The sequence below is a fragment of the Carassius gibelio genome, chromosome B9 (genome assembly GCF_023724105.1).
Source record: "Carassius gibelio isolate Cgi1373 ecotype wild population from Czech Republic chromosome B9, carGib1.2-hapl.c, whole genome shotgun sequence".
NCBI classification, from domain to species: Eukaryota; Metazoa; Chordata; class Actinopteri; order Cypriniformes; family Cyprinidae; genus Carassius; species Carassius gibelio.
The window spans coordinates 13,874,554-13,895,600 of NC_068404.1; the positions used below are offsets into that span (position 1 = coordinate 13,874,554).

General features: G+C 37.6%; 2 protein-coding genes across 11 annotated transcripts in view; one reads left to right on the top strand and one right to left on the bottom strand.

Annotated features, from left to right (window-relative positions):
• LOC127965215 (uncharacterized) overlaps nucleotides 1–21,047 on the bottom strand; it is a 231,803-nt gene that overhangs the window by 146,731 nt on the left and 64,025 nt on the right. The window lies entirely within an intron of this gene.
• The window catches only part of stxbp5l (syntaxin binding protein 5L), a 137,337-nt gene continuing 129,618 nt past the window's right edge, over nucleotides 13,329–21,047 (top strand). For all 10 annotated transcript variants that reach the window (XM_052565874.1, XM_052565879.1, XM_052565876.1 and 7 more), the window contains exon 1: nucleotides 13,329–14,183. In XM_052565874.1, coding sequence (XP_052421834.1) covers nucleotides 14,016–14,183 — 168 coding nt within the window. In that variant the 5' untranslated portion in view covers nucleotides 13,329–14,015. The remainder of the gene's footprint in view (nucleotides 14,184–21,047) is intronic.

A 21,047-nucleotide genomic window follows, 5' to 3' on the forward strand; every position in this document is an offset into this window, starting at 1 on the left:
ATCTCCATATAATCTTCCCATAACATCTCCCTCGCTGCGACAGAAGCCATTTATAATTATCATGATTATGTTAATGATGATAATGTTAATAATGACATGGATGAAGATAATAATGTTGTTTTGGATGATGATATGAGTATTGCGATCTGTACGCTGCCTATCATATTCATATAATGTGAGTACGGAGCTTGGGATGAAAATGGCACCTTACAAAACTATGCCACTGAGATGATGTGCTCTCGATGTGTTTGAAGGAACAAGCTGTGCATGCTTGTCTCCTCTCATTGCCTTCAGTGTGTCTAAGAAGATTTCACTCGTGAATCTGGTGCATGCACTGAGGTGTTCAGACAGGTCATGTGCTAATTATAAAGCATCTTCACTGATTCACCTATGATTTGTGAGGGGAAGAATGAGACATATAGACAAGCACACAGGGTTTGTGAAAAAGGCATCCTACCATGAACTGGATGTGAACAAAATTCATAGAAATATTAAGACGGTGCAATCGCATTACTATGAATCAAAGAAAGTGCAACATTCCATATGGTGGAATAAGCCCTATACCTCCTAAATGAAAGAACCAACCGCCACATAGCTGGCCAAGCTGGAAATATAAACATGTTGAATGCTTTTTGAGCATATGAAACAATATTTATGGGGCAGTTGATGTCATATTTTGTTGATGATTTAAAAAAAAATGCAATAGTACACTTCTTGAGTTCGGGGAGTGAGGTTTAACCATACAGCTTTTACCAGCTGGCCTCCGTCACACAAACACTGAATCAAACAAGGCAGTGAGGCCAAATAGATTTTGAATACTACTATCTACGTTTAAGATCAGGGTTGGAACCTAGAATCGGTTCATATTCAGAAATAGTTTGAATCTTTACATCATCATCAGTAAGTAAGGAGAAAAGGTAATTGTTTTTTATGCAATGAACCACTGAATCAATCATTTAACTGATTCATTCAGAAACAGTGATTCATTCACACATTCAGTGACTGATGTGTTCAAAACAGTATAATCTTTAAGGAGGTATTCTTTAAAAATGCTAATACTTTGCAGATGTAAAAAGGAAGGTCTATATGAATGTGTGAATAGTCTGGACATACTACATATGTCCCATAATCACATAACAAAAAAAAGTCACATAATGATGACAACATAGTAGGTCATCCTTGAACATTTTGTCTAATGTTTTAAGAATACTGTGAATTCAGACATACTACAAAACTCTTGGTTTTGTCCATGCAACAACATCTCTACTGAAACTACAGCATGAAACAAACAGCTACCAATAGTCTTATTATAAAATGACCCTGATGATCCATTTTGTTTTTTTGAATTAGAGACATTAATGATTAGTTGGATTTCTGAATGAAAGACTAATGAGTCAGTTCTTTGTAGTGGATCATAAACACAAAAATATTAACAGTTTATTCTGATTCCTGACCGAACAACTCTTGTGAGTTGGTAAGAATCAAACACATTCAGCTTTAACTAACTGACTTAAATGTAGTTACCGGCTGGCTGTTTATATGACTTTATGCACTTGGATACCAATTATGCAGTTTTTGGATATTCAATTATGCAATATTGCTGAATATTGTTTCAAATATTTAAGGCCAGTTATTGGATTGCATTTACCCCACCTCTAAAACATGAAATCACACAAAGTCTGTGTAAAACACCTTTTGCAAGAACTGTTTTAAACTGAATTACTAAAGAACAAGAATCAAAATATTCTCTTGCTTTATGATCACCATTCTATAAATCATATTTGTCCCCAAAAAAAAACTAAAAACTACTGGCACCGTTCAATTTATAGTTTGTGAAGTACTATTTAGAGCACTAATATTCTATTCCAAACACAGTCAAGGAGAATTATACTAGACGTGCATTCATTCTGTACTGTAAGGTTTGTATGCCATTTCACTCAAGGACAGTGAACAAAAGGTGCCGCAAACGAATACAATTAATGATATGACCCTAGAGAGTTGGGCAGACCACTCTAGTCACTTCTTACAAAGACAGACCAGAAAAGTCTTCTGGGGGTCATAGCTCATCTTTACTGGTGGTGCAACTGTCTTCCACCAGTTGTTAATTGTCCTCAGTTGGTTATGATTATCTCAGCTCCATTCACAGTGTCTGTTTGTTTGCGGTTGCCCAGGCTGATGCTAACTTAAAAAGCAACTTTATGTTTATTTAGGAGAGGTAATTTAGTTGGAGCAATCAAAGGTCTGTAGGCTGAATAAATAAATGCACTCACACACTGACCCAACAGACTGCCACGTGGCCGTTGCATTTTGCATTAAGTAGAAGTAAATTTCATATACTGAGAGCTATGTAATGACTTTATAAGGCTATGAGTCATAGGCACCAAATGACAGTAACACAAAGAGCAACAGCCTTGGAATAGCTTCTCTAAAATAAGCCATTTCCTCCCACTTGGCCCTCTAGCTTTCGGAATTACAGATCATTGCATGATTTTCCAGTAAAAAACAGATGCTTAATCTGAAATAAACTCCTGCTCCACCAGGCCTAGCTTTTCTGTTTAATAGATAAATGCAAACATTATGAAACATCATCAGGATCATGATTAGCAGTCTTGGTTTGCTCTTCAGCTTCATAGGCAATTTGACATTAACATGGTCTCATAGCAGTCGTTTGGGTGTGTTTTGAGCTGTTTATCATGTTTTGCCTGTGAGTGAGAGAACTGTTTTCTTTTCTGCTTGTATTGTCATGTATGTATGTCTTTGCGCTAAAATGGAATGCATACTGCCATGCTAATTGAAAAGGGGCAGGCACTCATTACCCTCTCCTCTTAGCCAGTCAGGCAGGCTGATAATGGCAGGCATGCATTTACCCGCCCATTTATATGCAAATCAAAGAAATCCCTCAAGGGATAAGTCTGTTCCTTCTCTCAAAGTCTCTTGCAACATTGTTACTCAATTACTGTTGTGACCTATGTAAATTCTAAATCGATTACAAGTGCCCTGTACCTGTCTATGGGTTGAACCTGGAAGACTTCTCTTTGCTGCAGAAATGGGAACTTCATCAGTTGTTGTTAAATGACGATTAAGGCTTGGGCACTGATGTTAATGGAACTTAGGTCAAAAACCTTGGAGGGATGATTTACTAACTCAGTTGTTGTCTGTGGACAACAGAACGTTTGATCTTATTAGTTAAAGGGAGAGTTCAGTCTCACAGTGCTGTTTGTTATTCAAATGTGAAAAAGGATGGATTGCGTTAAATGGGTCATTTCCTCCTAACCTACAAATAAACTCCACAATGCCCCAGACTAATTTGTAATGGTTATAAAGTTTTAATTTGACTTTTGGGCCTGCAGTCCATGTTTATTAACTTTGGATCCATTTGTATGCTAGATTTTTGCCAGAGTTGATGCCAAATTATGTTAATGTTCATCAATGGTTGCTGGTGCTCATGTGTCCAGAAAACATGATAAACCAGTTCAGTCAAACCCTCACCCGATTCCAATTGGCTTCAAACCCCTACTAGCATTACTGTTTGTCCCGATTGAATCAATCCATGATGTTTGTGATAGTGTTCCTGTAGCTCAACTGGTAGAGCACTGAGCTTGCAAGCGCAAGGTTGGGGGTGCAAATCCCAGGGAACACATGATTGTAGAAAATTGTTAGCCTGGATGTAATGTAAGTTGCTTTGGATAAAAGCATCTGTTAAATGCATAAATTTAATGTTTCTGAACTGAATCCAGTCAATCTGTACTTTTTTGACAGGTGACTGAGTTGACCAATGAAAAACTTAAGCAAATTATAAAATAAAATAAAATGTTTCACCTGGATAACTGGACTGTTCATGACAGACGTCAGCTCCTTCAAATCAGAGGTGTTCACAGAGGGGGCCATCTTTTGGGCCACTCAGATTTACCAATCTTTGAATGTAAAAGGCTTTACATCAACTTTATTGATATCTTCTAGTCTGGACAGGGGACAAGAAATTACAGTATCTACCATATAATATCCGTTTAAATCTGTTTAAAATCAGAAGTACGATTCAGATCAGTCTTTTGTATCGGTTCTTTTCAGTGAATCCAATGGGTTCATCAGTAATCAAATGTAGAGCCGATCTAAATCAGTTCAAGATTCAATCTCGTTTAGACCAGGGGGGCAGGGTTTCATATTAGAAGCACCCCTGGACGCCGCCATTGGCTAGCGGACCCCCAACTGCTGTTAGCTTTCCATTGACTCCCATTCATTTTGGCGTCACTTTGACAGCGATTAACTTTACATCTGAGGCATTTAAAGACTCCATTTGTCTATTAACTATTTCTAAAGAAACACGAAAATGTATAAAAGGCTCCATTACATTGCATCTTACGTTATGGTCCCGTAGAAGCAGTTTTTGTAAAAAATAGGCTAACGATTGCGTCATAACCAGCGACTCTCTGTCGCACAGTAGAGAAATTACCGTATGGACAGGAGGAGAAGCTCGCAGACAATCCTTTACTTTCTATGAGGCTATCGGGGGGACGTAGAGGTATGAAGTCAAGGGAGATAATTAATCAGAATACTTACCAAAATTTGCTCCTGTTCACGCTTGCCTTCTCTGCAAGATTCAATGGGTGATTCAGATTTCTCTTGGCACAGAGATTAGAAGACTTACAGGCTGCTCATGTGACATCTACATCATCAAGCTCAGTTTGAGTCTGCGCAGTACGCCTGACCCCCAGGAAGTGCGTGCTTCTAATTGACTTCATTTTTCTCCGTTGAATCCAATGGGGTCGCTGTGTCCATTTATTTTACTGTCTATAGTTTAGACAGTTCATTCACCCACTTCCTTTTTTGTAGCTGTTATCACTTCATAAAACAGTAACACAATATTTTATAGAAGACAGAAAGTCTAATTAAGAAGACAGAGTGCTAAATTAAGAGGAGTTTTACCTACGGTCATCTTAAACAAGCCTGCAAACAAATCCTGTCATTTTCCAGTGATGTAGAAAGTCTTCTTATACCTTCAACACTTCTACACGTGCACTTTAAGACTACAGGTAAATATGTATTCCCAAATAAGAATAGAGTATCAGAATACTAACAGTGCATGAAAACACTAAACAGTGTCAGCACTTTTGCTTCATGCAGTCAGGTTATCAAAAGCCAATAGATAATATTGTAGAAGCTTTTGTGGCCTATGTAGCTCTATGTTTACGCATCTCTCTCTATATATGTATGCATGTGTGTGTATAAAATGTATTATTTATTTATGGATTTTTACAGGATTATTTATTTTTATTATTTTTAATTATTATTATTTTTAAAGGGATTAGCCCTTTGATGTGTATTAACCAAACATTTTTTTTGTAAATAGATTATATGTAAAAAAAAAAAAAAAAAAAAAAAAAACTAAAAACAATAAAATAAATAATAACTAAAAAATAATGGCAGATGTTTTGAGTCACTGATAAATTCTGTGTGCACACAAGTATCTTAGGCTCTGGTGACTCATGCTTGTGACAGTGGGACAGTGACACAAATTCTGTTGTGACAGAATGTGCACCCCAATTGCCCCACTGAGACTGTCACGATGACATCCAAAAACAAGCGGCTTGACATTGCCATAGCTGTTTTCCACTGTAGTCTCGTTCAGCATGAGATCCATATTCCATGAGTCTGTTTGCACATTCACCAACTTTTTTCCATTGATTTCCTTTTGTTTTTCCCATCAGTTATCTTTTAACTTTTACATAAATCGTAGGTGTAGATAGTGTCCAAAAAGAATTATGACTATTAAACTAACCTTAAACATGTATGCATAATATATTTTTCCCTCCCATTGTCAAGCTTTTTCAGAGTAATTCTGAGCTTTTGCCTGGAGGTATGTATAAAGTGAACCATGGTAAGAACATGTTCATTGATATTTGCTGCATGCAGTGAAAATAACTACACAGGGGTCTTGTAAATAAGAAGAAAGGACATTATTAGAACAAATAGAGAAAGAACAAATTAGATGAAGAAAAAATACAAATTATTGTAAATAAGTTCATAATATGTTCAATTTGTTTTGATTATTGAGCATTTCAAACATTAATCATATTTTACTGTTTAATGTCATTTCATACCTTTGAATACAATACATACTGTACATGTAATTCCATAATTTATAATTTATAATTTGTCCCCTTTGTAATTATAAGGTTCTATCTGACATTTTTGTCAAAATTGAGTTATTCACATATTCTGTGTATTTACATTATGTGATAGATTTTTTAATGTTGTGTACATTATGGGACTTTTTATTTAAAAAGCAACAATGTTCTAACTACACAGTCGAATGGAACACAATAACTTAGAAGCTCAATATCTCAAAACTACTCGGAATGCAGATAGAACCTTATAATTCCAAGGGGACGAATTTCTATACATTTCTTAATTCTAATAATGTGTTTTTGAGAAGTTTTGTATTTTGACACTTACATCTGTTGTTACTCTCTTTCTTTTCTTTTTTCACCAGAGGCAGAGAAAAACTACAAATAAACCCTTATCCAAAAACGGTGCAGGCATGTAGGCGGTTAGATCGATAGCGCAGACAAACAGAAAAGAAGCTGACCTGATCTGAGGTCAACTAGTGGTAAACGAAAAGGTTTGAAACAAAAGCTTGTCCTAAAGGATAAAACTGTAAGACTTAAAATTAACCGGTTTCTTCTAATGAAGGCATAGTAAGTATATGCCTTAAAATATTACAGAATGAGGAAGAAATGTTGTGTTAATGCTTCTAATTTTAGGTTTTTGCTGTTTCTGTGTATTAATGACTTATTGTCATCAAGATCAGTTTGGTAAATATGATATCAGTAATAATGTTCTTTATCAAGATCTAGGCCCTAAGCATAAACATTGCAACCATTGAAATGTAATTCAACCATTAAAATTGTCTAAAAGGGATACTGGTTTTTCTGAGTAAATACTAAGGACTAGTCTGACCAACCTTAAGTTAGCCAATGGGTAATCAGTATTTCTTTTCAGAAGTAAGGGGGTGTTTACACAGTTTTCAACTAAAAATGGAACTAAAATGGTTAACACAACAACAGTGTTTTAAGCCTTAAAATGCAAACTTTTGAAAACAGGTTTCAAATGCATGTTTTTCTTGCAAATACAAATGTCTCTATTAGAGTCTACCATTAGATATTTTAAAAACAATGTCATCTGTGCTTGGAAAAAGCGAAGGACATTTTTTAAGTGCTTCATTTTTGTGCATATGTACCCTAAATTAATAAGAGCAATAATGCGCCAATACTGATGTAAACTGATGTAAATAAGTAACAAATAATTTCTGATTGACGCTTGAATTTTTGTATTTTTGAACATCATGGCTTTACTTTGTCCTTCAAACAATGACCAGATGGGAATCACTTCAGGATATCCTCACAGGGGATTATTCAAACCCTGTCACCTGGTACACGGTCACATTAGCAACAACACATGAGAGTAATAAAAAATTTCAGTCAAGTCATATTTTTTTTCCCTAATTGAAAAACAACAGCTTCATCTTGAGTGACTGGCCTTTGTGAACGTCTTGATCGTAAGCGACGGGTCTGATGGTTATTGCGGGTGCCGAGCAGTAAAGGACAGTTGCACAATGCATGCGGTCTAAAACCTGACAATTATATTTTATTAATCATATTCTCACATTATACCGTAAGTTGATTTATGAACCTGGAAGGCACATGTGGATTGTGGATGTGCTTGTGGGGATCATTTATTCTAATTGTTGGGAAAAGGAAACTGAGCAGTGTGATATTTCTACATAACTGTGAAACACGGGTTACTGAATGCTAAATTATTCATTTGGAGGTCTACAATAGAGTATGTTGGAACAAAGAAAGATGCAAAAGCACCTGCTTTACCTCAGGCTGGTGTGCAATCATAAAATTGAACTCCATGTGTTACAGTTTCTTTGGCGTCTCTCTCTCTCTCTCCCTCTCAGAGGCTAGTGTACCATGTACCATTAAGAACACATTGTTAAGCTGGATTGACAAGTCTTTTATATCTCTAGGGGTGTTTTAATATAACAGTGCTGACAGTGTGAATAAGAATGAGTATTACAATGACATTCAACTGGCTGGTGTGTTATGCTCTATGTCCAAATTCAACTGCTTAAGTGGTCCGCTGCTCATTTGAGAAGAGTAGCCATAGCTGAAGGTTCAATGAAGTGATTTAAAGAGGAATTATTTATCTGAATCATCCAAACTAACATAAAGGACATTCGAGCACAGCAAGTTTGACTATTTCTTCAGTTTTAAAAACAATATGAAAGATACATAGTGACAAAAACAGTGATGTTGTAAGTTTGCACAACATACCCTCATGGCACTTCATAATTATTTTTTGCTTTGGCAAATCGGTGGGTACAGTACATTGTATTAATGTGTACAGTTGCATTCTTACGATCTGCTTATGCCCACTGATGATTAGGTTTAAGGATGGGGACAGGGGTGGATTTACAACCTTAAATGTTTTTCTTTTCCAAAAATCATAAATTTCAATAAAAATGCATTCATATACAATAATTAATATGAAATCTCCACCTCAAAATAGTTAATGTGCCTGAGTTGGTTCATCAGACTGCATTGCTTGCTGTTTATAAAGCTAAACTTTTTTTTTTTTTTTTTTTTATGAATACAGCTGAACTACTGTAACTAAAATGAAAATGTAGTTAGGATATTATAAGTCTGAGGAATCAGACCACAAGGAGAATTTTTATGCTCATGGCAGATGTTTTTAAAGATTGACTGATAATCAGTTTCACAACTGATCTTTAACGGGATTGCTCATGATGTCAAGTCAAGTCACCTTAATTTTTATAGCGCTTTTTACAATGCAGATTGAGTCAAAGCAGCTTGACAGTATTAAAAAAGTGTCTCAAAGTTAAGCCACTGTCACCATACTGCGTTTTCCTAGTACATTCTGCATTTTCCTATACATTCTTTTGAAATAATATGAAATTGTATACGATTTTAATGAGAAAACATTACCTAACAAATCACAGTTTTTAAATCTGAAGAGTCTTGCACATTCTTACAGTGCAAATGTCAATATACAGCCCTCCTTGGATATGATTGCCTCCAAGGTAACACTTAACCTAGGCTTCACAAAAGAAGGCAAAAACATACAATTTGCATCCCGAATGGGAAGAGAAACTTCTTTAGTGAACAACAAGTGTGCATGTTTGTTGGGCCACCAAAAACAAAATCTGTTTAAAAACAGTTTACATAATCTGCTGCTCAAAATATTTTTATAGAAGGTGATTTATTCAAGAAAGATATTTGTTTGATGACACACTGGATGTAATGGACACAGCTCAGTTTGTTGTTTTTGTCAGAATGGCTTTCCAGGATTTTACAACAAAGGAGGACATCCTCACTGTTTTGCACTTAAAGGAGCGAACAAGAGGTGAGGATATTTACAATGAGTTAAAAAAATATGTCAGTGAAAATTATATTCCATTCATAAACTGATAGCTATTACTATAGATGGAGCACCAGCAATGCATGGTGAGTGCCGACGGTGCTGTAATGACCCTGATTTTCCTGACTTCATGAATTATTATTGTGTGATTCATCAGCAGGCCTTGGCTGGCAAAGTTGTGGACTTTCCTCACATAATATGATAAACTTGATACAAGCAAAAAAACCTTAGCATCACTTATTCTTTAATGAGCTTGATACTGGGTATGAAGATCTACTACTTCGTGCTGATGGTTGAGTTATGGGAAAGTGCTACAATGCTTTAACGACTTGTTGAGATAAACTGTTCTGTCTGCAATGAAAAAATAGCACAAGGAACTGTCAGATGATGTGTGGCTGTTGGACTTAGCTTTTCTGTCAGACTTCACCACAATCTGATTACACTCAACAATGAGCGCCAGGGAAAAGACTGACACCTGCCCCGCATTATAAGCACAGTGGATGCATTTAAGTCTAACCTTAGTTTTTTGATCACACATCTAAACAATGGGAGGCTAAAGCTTAAAAAACTGTCACAGAGCATTGAAAACAAACCCATCAATGACCAGGTTGTAGCCAAATTCCAGCAAGTATTTGCTTTGTCAAGTGGAGCTGACATGGTGATACAGTACTTAATTTGAAAAATCGCAGAGCTGAAAGCCAGATCAAGCACAGGGACTTTTGGGGACCTGTCACCAGAGACAATTTACCTTCCCTCACTGCATGAGCACTTTAAGTCAGTGTCTACCTTTGATCCATTTACTTTCAGCAAGATAGCATTTTCACAGATGAAAACAATTAAATCAAATTACAGGAGCCACCTTACTGACAGACACCTCACAGACTGCCTCACACTCTAGCTATGAGCCAAACTACACAGAGAGTATAAAGTCGTAGCCATAGTCGTGAGTAACATCACTGCAGCAGTTTTGCCTTCTGATGGCATTGTGGAGAGTGATGCTGCATAGAACTGCACTTAGCTTAATTGAGAATGTTGTTTACATTTTGTTATCACAATGCATTTATAAAATGCTGATGGCAGTGCCTTCAGAAGCTTCAGTGAATACGCATTTTATTGTTAACAATAGCACTTTTAACAGTTGACCATTACACTTTGTATGATCTGCTCACTGCGAGTGTGACAGTGTTGTTGCATTGTTTCAATAGGTACTGTACATCTTGCCTTTCATCAAGGCTGAGGTCACTGTGGGGGCCACTGATTTAGACTGTCAAACACATAATACAGGCTGTTTCCTTGTAAATTAGGTGTTAGACTGATTTTTGCTTGCTTGTAATTTTGCATAAATGCTTTATCAAGAACAGCTTGCAGTACAATGAATTTATGTACAGTCCTCCCTGGAGACAAATGGTGCAAAGTGGCTGTCTCAAGGGCACGGTCATGACTCAGTATCCCATTTGTCACTTCGACCTGGGATCAAATCGTAATATTTATTTTAGCAGATTGCAACCTTTACCCTTTTATTTCATAGGTCATTTTGAATTTGTGAATAAATTACCCACTGCATATATCTCTAATGGTTTACCACCTCATATTTTAATCAGTATAATGCCCAGTCGAAACTCTCCAATTGCATTGCACTATGGGATACCTGACGTGTACATGTTCCCTAATCCATGTCTGCAGGTTCGAGCTGGAAGATTAACGCAGCGGCCCCGTTGTGCAGCACACACCCCGTGCCGTTGTCTTGGCAGCTGCATTATCTTGGATGCTGTTTACCCTGAGGGAATGATGAAGAGGATTATTTTGCTTTTTTCACTTCACTTTCAAATCCTCTCAACAAAGGGATTTCTTCTGTTATACATCCACCAAGCAGCAGAGGGAGAAGGCCCCTACTGAGTTCCTTTAGCAAAACTGCTTTGTGTGCATCAGTCGTGATAGGCCACATAATAATACAACTAAGATAAACATGTCCATGTGGGGATGCTTGTCAAGTGACAAGCTACTTTAGCACAAGAAGCTTAAATTATTTAATCCTTGTCACATTTATAACATCATTGCATCAAAAAAAAAAAAAAAAAAAAAAAAAACATTTCTGTTACAAATCTTTTGTTTGTATCTCTCACTCTTAAAGTTCAGTCTCTGATTCTGTCCTTAGACAGTCATAAAAAATGTTGTCTGGGGTATGTGCCAATAAATAGGCCTTGGCATTCATGATGAAAAGTATATTTAATGAAGAGATTTTAAAAAGCAATTATATGTGGCAGCCTACTGAGCTTCTAGTCAGTTAATTGGGGGAGCTTGAGCCTGATCTATAATTTTATAACCAATAAACAGTCAAAGTAATAGATAACTGAAAATGTCAAGAGACAAATACTAGAAAGCATAATGTTTCTACCCTGTAATCATGGTCATTATTAACTCCCCTTTCAAAACGAAGTACTTTTAAGCACCCAGGCCCTTAAAGAAATTACAAAATATTCAGATATCTATTTACTGTCAGCAGTTTTGAGGCACCTACACATAGTTTAAATAGCATTTTTTTGGGTATGTCCATATCCAAAATCCATAGAAGAACTGGCAAGTTTTCTAAGAAACAAAAAGAGAAAAGTAATGTAATATTTTAAAAATACAATGGATAATTTTGATCAATTAACTAAATTAAATCAGCTTCCTCAGACACAGTTTTAAAGGTAGTTTGCAGGTGAGTTGTTCCAATAACCATCTTGTTAAAGTTGCAATTGTATTAAATAATAAAAAATCACAGTTAAGTAAGTTGCAAATAAGTTTGTTTTTGTGAGCAGCCATGGTGCATAGACTATAAATTAGATACATAAAATAAGATAACATGTAAAAGATTAAGACAATATATATATATATATTTATATATATATTTGGTTATTTAGAACATAAAAAAATCTTTGCATGCAAGACTTGTCTTGCACTTCAGTGTATTCTGTTGTTTTGGATAGTCTACATTATATACATTCTATACAGATTTCCATTGTAGCCTATAATACATTCAGAAAAACATGGTTTGAATTTATCATAGCTTCTTTTGGGTATATGGCGTTCCATCTAATCATAAGATTCTAAATAAAATTCGCAAGAAGCATCATCAGCTTCAAAATATCTAGAGCTGGTATCAACAACATGAGCAGATTTCAGCGGAAAAGACTCAATGGAATAAGCCGTGCCGAGAGGAGAGATGATGTAAGTGCTTATGTAATCTGCATGTGCGAGATGCACATTACAGCGCCCCCTGGAGGCCACAGCTGCCTCTCAAAGGAGTCACATTATGGACTGGATGGATAGAGTGTGACCAGAACTAGAGATCCATAATTCAGCCACTGCTACAACGTCTCCACAAGTGTGATATAGCATTATTTTTCTCCGTATAATTATTTAGATAATATTGTTTTTTTTATTATTATTATTATTATTATTATTATTATTATTATTATTATTATTATTATTATTATACTAGTTAACAATGAATGCCCAAAACTACACCTCCACGTTGAAATGAACCCAACCACAGCCGGCGGCTCAATGTTATGGACGTTTGTGGTCATCTGTGTATGTGAAATATTTCAATTTCAGTTGTTTGCATGGAAAATTACAGTACATTCGAATATCAAACGCGCCTGTAGCTTAGTTTGGTGCAATATAGAAAATACTGATTTTATATATTTATATAAAAAAAAAAAAAAAAAAAAAAAAAAATTCTGCAAATAATGAAATCACTATTTCATTGTTTGTGGTTTCTCAAGCACATGGTCCAATCGCTGCAGCTGGAAGGCGGGGATTACAGTAGGGCCGTGGCACATGGTCCAATTAGGAGAGAGAGGGGTGTGGCTGTCTTTCGCTCAATCTTTCAGCACCTTGGACAGCAGCTCGCATTCTACTGCTGGAGAGATTCTGCATGCGTGTCGAGGCTGCTCGCTTTCTCTTCTCCCAAATTACTCTGAAGAAAGAAACCGAGAAGAAGATTTCACAGAAAATCGTCCAGGTCGTGAAATTACATGTCCTTTCGATTCATTTTCTGTTCCATTTCAGACGTTGGCACGTTTCTATAAGCTGCTTCTCTGCGGCGTGTCTCCTCTGCGTCTGGGATCACAAACAACACGCGTGAGTTTTGCCGTGTATAGCAATTGAATTTCCATAAAACACGGCAAGTAACATTCATTTTACCAAAGTAAGTTTATACTTTATTATGTTTCTGATATGCCTCCTGAGAATGTTTACTAGTTGGATGCGACACCGTCCTGTGTAAGTGCCATGAAGTTTCTTGGTTCTTCTCCAGCCTGGTTCAGGCTTTAATTCGCACTGAACCTCAACTCGCGTTTCTCCCCAAATCTATCATCTTGTTTTTGTGTGTGATTGTCAGACTTATTTTGGAAGATGAAGTTCTTCTGCGACTTTTTGTGCACATAAACATTCTGAAAGGAAGAAGAAACGAGGAGTCTTAATTCGTGCTGTGAAGCCGCATCACCTCCTATGCCGTTTTAACCGTCTCGACGGCACGTTTTGAGATTGTCAAAGATAAACGTTGAAGTATAAATTCAAAGATAAAGATGAAGAAGTTCCGGAAGGTTTTGGACGGGTTGACGACTTCTTCACCTGTCAATCAAGGTGGATCTCCCGTGTGCGGCAGTGCGGCTGGGACCCCCAGTACGGCTCTGACGCCGCGGGAGCTGGAAATCCAGGAGACACTGATGTCTGAGCACTTCCAAATCTGTAAGGTGGGTGCCCCTCTCTAGCTTGTCGCAAAGGGCTCGTCTGTCATTGCAGCAGAAATGTGCAGCTAGTTTTGGCCAAGAGGCCTGTGCTAATCAATGCAGCTGTTGGGAGAACTCTTTCTGATAGAGCCACAATAGAAATTGCAGTGCACCAGCAGCAGACACAATACACACAGACACATAATGTAGTGGAAAGACACTGTCAACCACAAATATGGCCCCCTTCAAAACGTTAAAAGATAACCAAAGAATCATCAATTCTGTCACATTCACCACATTTTCACTGTGGTTTTGACTCTCTCTTTTAAGGGCTCAACCACAGACAAGTTTCTCAGTCCAGTGTTTAAATGTCAGTATGACCATATTGAAGTATTAAATGGACAATTCACACAAAAACGCCTTTCACATTAGCATGACCATAATGAAATGTTAAATTGTTAGTTCACAGATAGCTCACAAAATATATTTCTGTCATTATGTAGGCCTACTGACCCTCATGTTGATGAAAACCTGTATGAAGTTTTTTCTTCAGTAGAACACAAAAAGGAGTTGTTAGAGACTGACATCGTACATACACTTTTACAATTCACTTTTTATCTCCTCTAATGTAAGAATGTAATTTTGGAACAACATAACGATGAGTAAATGATGACAGTAGCCTGTATACTTTTTCATTTTGGGGTGAACTATAACTTTAACCTTACCTCTTAGTAGCTATAAGTTTCTAATCCATCAAAGTTCATTATAACTTTTTTCTATCTATCTATCTATCTATCTATCTATCTATCTATCTATCTATCTATCTATCTATCTATCTATCTATCTATCTATCTATCTATCTAGCTATCTAGCTATCTATCTATCTCTAGTCTTCCATTATATCTTTCCAACTTTCTGTCTAGTTCTACAGTATTTACTCAATGCTTTGGTAGTGAGATGCTCAGTATTAGGCATTCTCAGAACACAATCCTCTTCTCAGTAGAGAAGTCAAGTGATAGGGAATCGATTACATAACCGAGGTGTTTAGCATGTATAAAAAGTGAGAGTCTCCGGGCTTGTGTGCTTTTTTTCTGAAGCTATTTTTAGAGATGTTTTATTGCGGCTGGTCGGGATGGCTGAAGCTCACTGCAGCGCTTCTGCGTCCACTTGAATCGGTTCGGTTCGAGCTTGAAATTAGACCGATCTAGGACGGATGTGTGTTGTTTTCCAACATAGCAAATAAGACAGCGGAAAAGCGGTAAGAAAGAACAAACAAGAGCCGTGACGGTTGAATGGAAGTGCAGGAATGTATCACGTGCAGGCTATGAAGCTGTTTGTGAATGTTCAAAGAACGCCACATTCATTCACTGGCGACCGGCACACGCCTCGTTCTCACAATGTATGATGTGACCGTGGTGTTGTTGTGCTCTCCCCCGGGGAATATACGGTGAGAGACTCGCGCTGATACATGCACCCAACAGCCCCGAGTGACGTTTGGTTTTCATTGATGCCTTTCTCAACTTAAATAGATTTGCAGCATGTGTAGACCTTAACAGATTGGTTATATTAGAATCCATCGCCAGCTAAACAAATGAGGTAAAACATCACATCTTGTCAGGAGGATGTATTTAAAGTAGGCTACAGGTAGTACATGTGTATGTTATTACTATATACAGTGCCGATTTTAATTGAAAGAATAGTTCATTAAAAAAAATAAATAAATAAATAACTCAGCCTAAAGTGGACCAAAAGGTAGGTTTGATTAGTGTGTTTTTTCATCTGAACAGATTTGTATAACTCTAGCATTACATCACCAATAGATCCTCTGCAGTGAATGGGGGCTGTCAAAATGCTGTCCAAACAATAATAAAAACATCACAATAATCCACACAACTCCAGTCCATCAATTATCATCTTGTTAAGTGAAAATCTGTGAGTTTTTATGTTCCACTCTCCATAATATTGTCTAAATCAGGAGAGAAATATGCACAGTTAAACCACCATTTATAAGCAAAAACTAAAAGAATATGTTAATGAATTTTCACGTGAAAGGACAACAGGGGATTGACTTTTCACTGGAGAAAGCATTATTATAGATCATATCATGGACTTATATTTTGGCTAGAACCAACAGTTTAAAGTTAAAATGCCTTAATGACGGATTTTTTGTTTTTGTTTCTTAGAAACACACAGATTTTCACTTCACAAGACTTTAGTTGATGGACTGGATAATGAGGATTACTTGTGTATTTACATAGTATTACATAGTTGTGTATTTATAATTGTCTACCCTATGTTTCACCGTCCGGTATTGAATGTCAACCCCCTGTGCTATGTGTGCTCCTTTCTTCCTGTGATCAAAGATTGTTCTGTGTTAAAACATCTCCTTATTCCTTTGCTCCTGGCTCCTTCACAGTAGGCAAGTGTGAAAGAATACTGGACCAAATACAGTTAGTTGTGTGTTTCCCCCCGTGTTTTGTTTCTGAATCTTTTTTTTTTTTTTTACAGTGTTTTGTTTTCTGTTTTCCCCGTGTTTCCGTGGATTCCCTCACCGCTAAATTTACATCCCTCGGCGGTAAGGACCGTACCTCCTAGAGTATGCGGTTGAGCTTTCTGGATCGGGGTGCATTTCCATAACCCATTCGACCTCCCAGAAACCACTGGACTAAGCTGGAGGGAAGCAATCATCCAGTGTCTGGAGAGTGTCTACTCAAAGCCAGACCTGGAGCCCAGCCCACCATCTCCCCGTTGTGCGAAGCTCAAGCCAGAGTCCACTGTTGACGGAGAGACCGAAACTGCCATGACCTACATCGGTGCATGGCGCGACAGGGCTGAGGATTGCAGCGGAGCCGGAACTGCTCATGACATCAGTCCAGGTGTGAGAGCTGGTAACAGAGCTTGCCATGAGGGAGAAAGCAGTGGGCAGAGAGAGCACAGAAAAGAGCTCTGCCCCCTGCACCATGGCTGGGGTTGAGCTAAGTAAGGATTTGGGTGAATACAAAGCTGAGGAAAACTTAATTTACTTGTTTACCAGCATCCCCCCTTTCCTTTTCTTCCGTCTGTAAACTCTGTACCTCCCATTTCTGAGTTTAGCCCAAAGAAAGTTCCTGTTCCCATGTCTAGCCCAGGGAGGCCCCTGTCCCCAAGTCCAGTCCTGAGAGGGTTCTGGTCCCTAGTTAAGCACGGAGGCTCACAAATACTCATCCACCCACCCTCTCTTGCCTTCCTCCACCACTGTTGTCTGGCTGCTCCTCTGCTCAACTCAAGCCCACCATCAATACGTTGTCAGCTCTGCCATCCTCCATCATCACAGTGGCTGCTGAATCCCTGGTCTCCGCCTCTAGCATCTGAGACCCAGCTTCCGCCTTGGCCATTTGACCCAGCGGCTCCACCATGGCTCCTAGCTCCCTCCTCTCCGCCATGGCCCATCAGTCCACTGGCTCCACCGGACTCCCCTTGTCCCTCTTTGGTCTGTTGTCGACCATCTGTCGCCTCGGGACTCCACTCCTCCGGCTGCGCCTCGTATCCCCGTCCCTCCTGCTCTTTCAGGCTTCTCCATCCCTTTGGCTACTCCTAGATCCTCTGTCGCTCCGGCTCCACCGTGGCCTTATGGCCTTTCCTCCCTCTTAGTTGTGTATTTACAATTGTTTGTCCAATGTTTTGCTGTCTGATATCGAATGTCAACCCCATGTGCTATGTGTGCTCCTTCCTTCTTGTGATTAAAGATGGTTCTGTGTGAAAACTCCTACGTCTCCTCATTCCTCCGCTACTCGTTCCTTCACAGTAGGCAAGGGTGACAATAACTGATAACAAAAACTATTAAAGAACGTGATAATTTAAACAAAAAATTGTCAAATGTGGAGTGTAATGAAATAAATTCTGGGGATATCCGTGTGCAGCTTTTGACTATAAACAGTATTTTACTGTGAAATTTACATTAAATGTCTGGTTAGATCTTTTACAGTTTACTATGTATATACAGGAATCTACTGTTAACTTATTAACAGTTTTTTTTTCTGTAGTGATTCTTTAATATTTTATAGTTACATTATTTAAAAAAAAAAAGTTAGGTATGTTAGATATTCAGAACACAGAGGCAAACATCACAGTACAGTAGCATCCGTACAACATGAACATCTACTACTTGTTTTTTCATTAATTCCCTGAGGCTCCAAATGTGATTCCTCATGAAACAATCCCTTTAAATTTCCATTATTTCCCTTTAAACACATTCATTTTATGAGGAACTGAATTCAGACTTGTTTGCCTCTTTTTTTGTACACACACTGAACAAAAGTAAAATGATCATTTTCTTTATATGACCCCTTCAATGAAACCATAAGCAATGGCGAATTGTATGAGTTATTATTCTAGAGATAGTATGAGTATAAAGGATCCACCTCATAGTCTGTTGAGGAATGCTTTCTTTAGGATGTTGACAGAGACAGTGCGCTGGAGACGCACATCTGAAACAGACTGCTGAACACCCTCTCATGTGCTCAAGAACACTCTGTGACACCCATTTCTGGTTATGATCACTGAACTGAATCATGAGCTTTTGCCAACAGCTCCCGTCATGGACTGCCATGTTTCATGTGTGGTAGATTTAGATCTCTCTCTCCCTCTCACTTCTGTATATTCCTGGATCGAGCTGGCATGCACAGAAATAATAGGATCAAAGGCATAGAGCAAAAACAGAAAAAAATGTATAGGTGTATGCACCATCATAATGGAAGATATAAACAGCAGGGTGCTTGTTTTTTTTTCTTTCTTCTTTTTTCTTTTTTTTTAAGCCAGTTATCAAGTTTTTGCTCTTGCAAATGACAAGAAAGAAGGTAGATAGTGTGGTTAGTTTCTGTTAGTGCTCTGTCAACAATGTTGGCTTCCTCTCCAGTGCTCTGAGACCGCAGTGGTGGCACAGCATGTGCTCTAGAGCAGCCCGCTCTGTCTGCATGTATCCTCATCTCTCAAAAGGAAAGCTGTGCTCACTCGACCAAAGGGAAACGAGTATGAATTGTATTGCACAGTGTCTATTGCTGATAGATTTTTTCATCATCAACACTGTTTGTAGATTCAACAGAGTAGTAGGGCCAGATAGAAATGATGAGACTGATAGTAGTAAAGAGCTAAAAATAAGGTATAGCCATTATGAGTGAGCTTAGTTCTCTTTTTCCCCTTCAGTATCTCTACCAATGTAAAAGTGTGCATAAATCTGTGCTAATCTATCCAGGTAATAGTATTTATTTAACTATATGAAGAGTGGAAGTTTTATTTTGATTTTTTGCATTTTTTAATCTAAGAATGATACCAGTGAAATGTATTCCAATCCTCTAGAAAAGCAAATTACTGAGACTGATTTTTCAAAAGAAATATTGAAGGGATAGTTCACCCAAAAATGATAATTCTGTCATTAGTTACTCACCCTCATGTTTTTTCCAAACCCGTAAGACCTTTGTTCTTCTTCAGAACATGAATTGAGATATTCAAGAGCTTTCTGACCCTGAATATACTGCAACACAACTGACACGTTCAAGGCCCAGAAGGATGTTGTTGTTACGTCTGTGTTTCAGCCCTAATTTTAAGAAAAATTATATTTAATTAATATTACGATAATACTTTTTGTGTGCAAAAAAACAAAAACAAAAAGAAATGGCTTAATTTAACAATTTCTTCATTCCCGTGTCAGTCTTTGACTCGATTCACAAGCATACCATGACACATGCATGTTCTTAAATTGTAATAATGTTTCACTATATCACCATTTGTATCAAATAAAAGCAGCCTTGATGAAAAGTAGATACTTTTCCCTTGTATCTTTAAGATCTTCACAGTGAGATTTTCCCCATCAGAAGGTCTTAGCATGCAGAAGGGTCTTCTTGCTCTCTCTATTTGAGAGGAGTCACATCTAAAGATGTAGCTTGTGATTCATAGAGTTTCTTGTCAGTGCTGTTTGAACCATTTTTTTCTCTCCTTCACTTTTTCTATTTAGCTCCTCATTTTTACATCTGCTCAATTGATTGATTTCATATGGTGTCATTTGTTTGAACCTGATTGTTATTTCTTTCCATCATTGAAACTCTGTGTTGTTTCTCCAGTGGCTGAGCAGGGCTAAGGTAGTTAATACTCTAAACAGCTCTGAGCTTGTAATCACCCCTAAATGAATAGCCCTATTCAGTCAATCTATATCCTTGAATCACTTTTCCACTCCACTTCTCTGATCCCCTTCTTGTTGTTTAGTAACTCGCACAAAAGAGACACTGGAAGGACAGTTTTTTTTTTTTTTTTTTTTTCAGATGATTTTGTGTTTCAGTGTATTTTTTGTACTAATGTATTTGTTTTGATTTTAAGATGTTCATGTTGCTAGCTGCTATAACATAAAAGGATAGATGTATATGGAATCCTAATGCCACCTCAGAGTAAAACCAAAAATTAATTGTTCGTTAAAGTTTAATATCATAATAATGATAATAATGACAATAAAAATGTGTCATTTTTCTGGCTAATATCCAAAGCTTTATTACAGTTACAGTTATTATTGTTTATATATATATATATCTGTTTGTGTATAATGTGACAAGCTTTGAATATTATCTTCCATTCTTCTCCTCGCCTCTTCACCTCTCAAGATCTGTCAGGTTGGATGGTGCAGACACACATTGTCAGGTTTCTCCAGAAATATTTGACTCCAGGCGGTAGCTGGGCCACTCAAGGACATTCACAGAGTTGCCTATAAGCCACTCTTGCTGTGTGCTTAGGGTCACTGTCCTTTTGGAAGGTGAACCTTCTGGCCAGTCTGAGGTTCTAAATGCTCTGGACTGAGTTTTCATTAAGGCTATCTCTATATTTTGGTCCACTGAGCTTGCATTCTGCTCTGATGAGTCCCTCAGT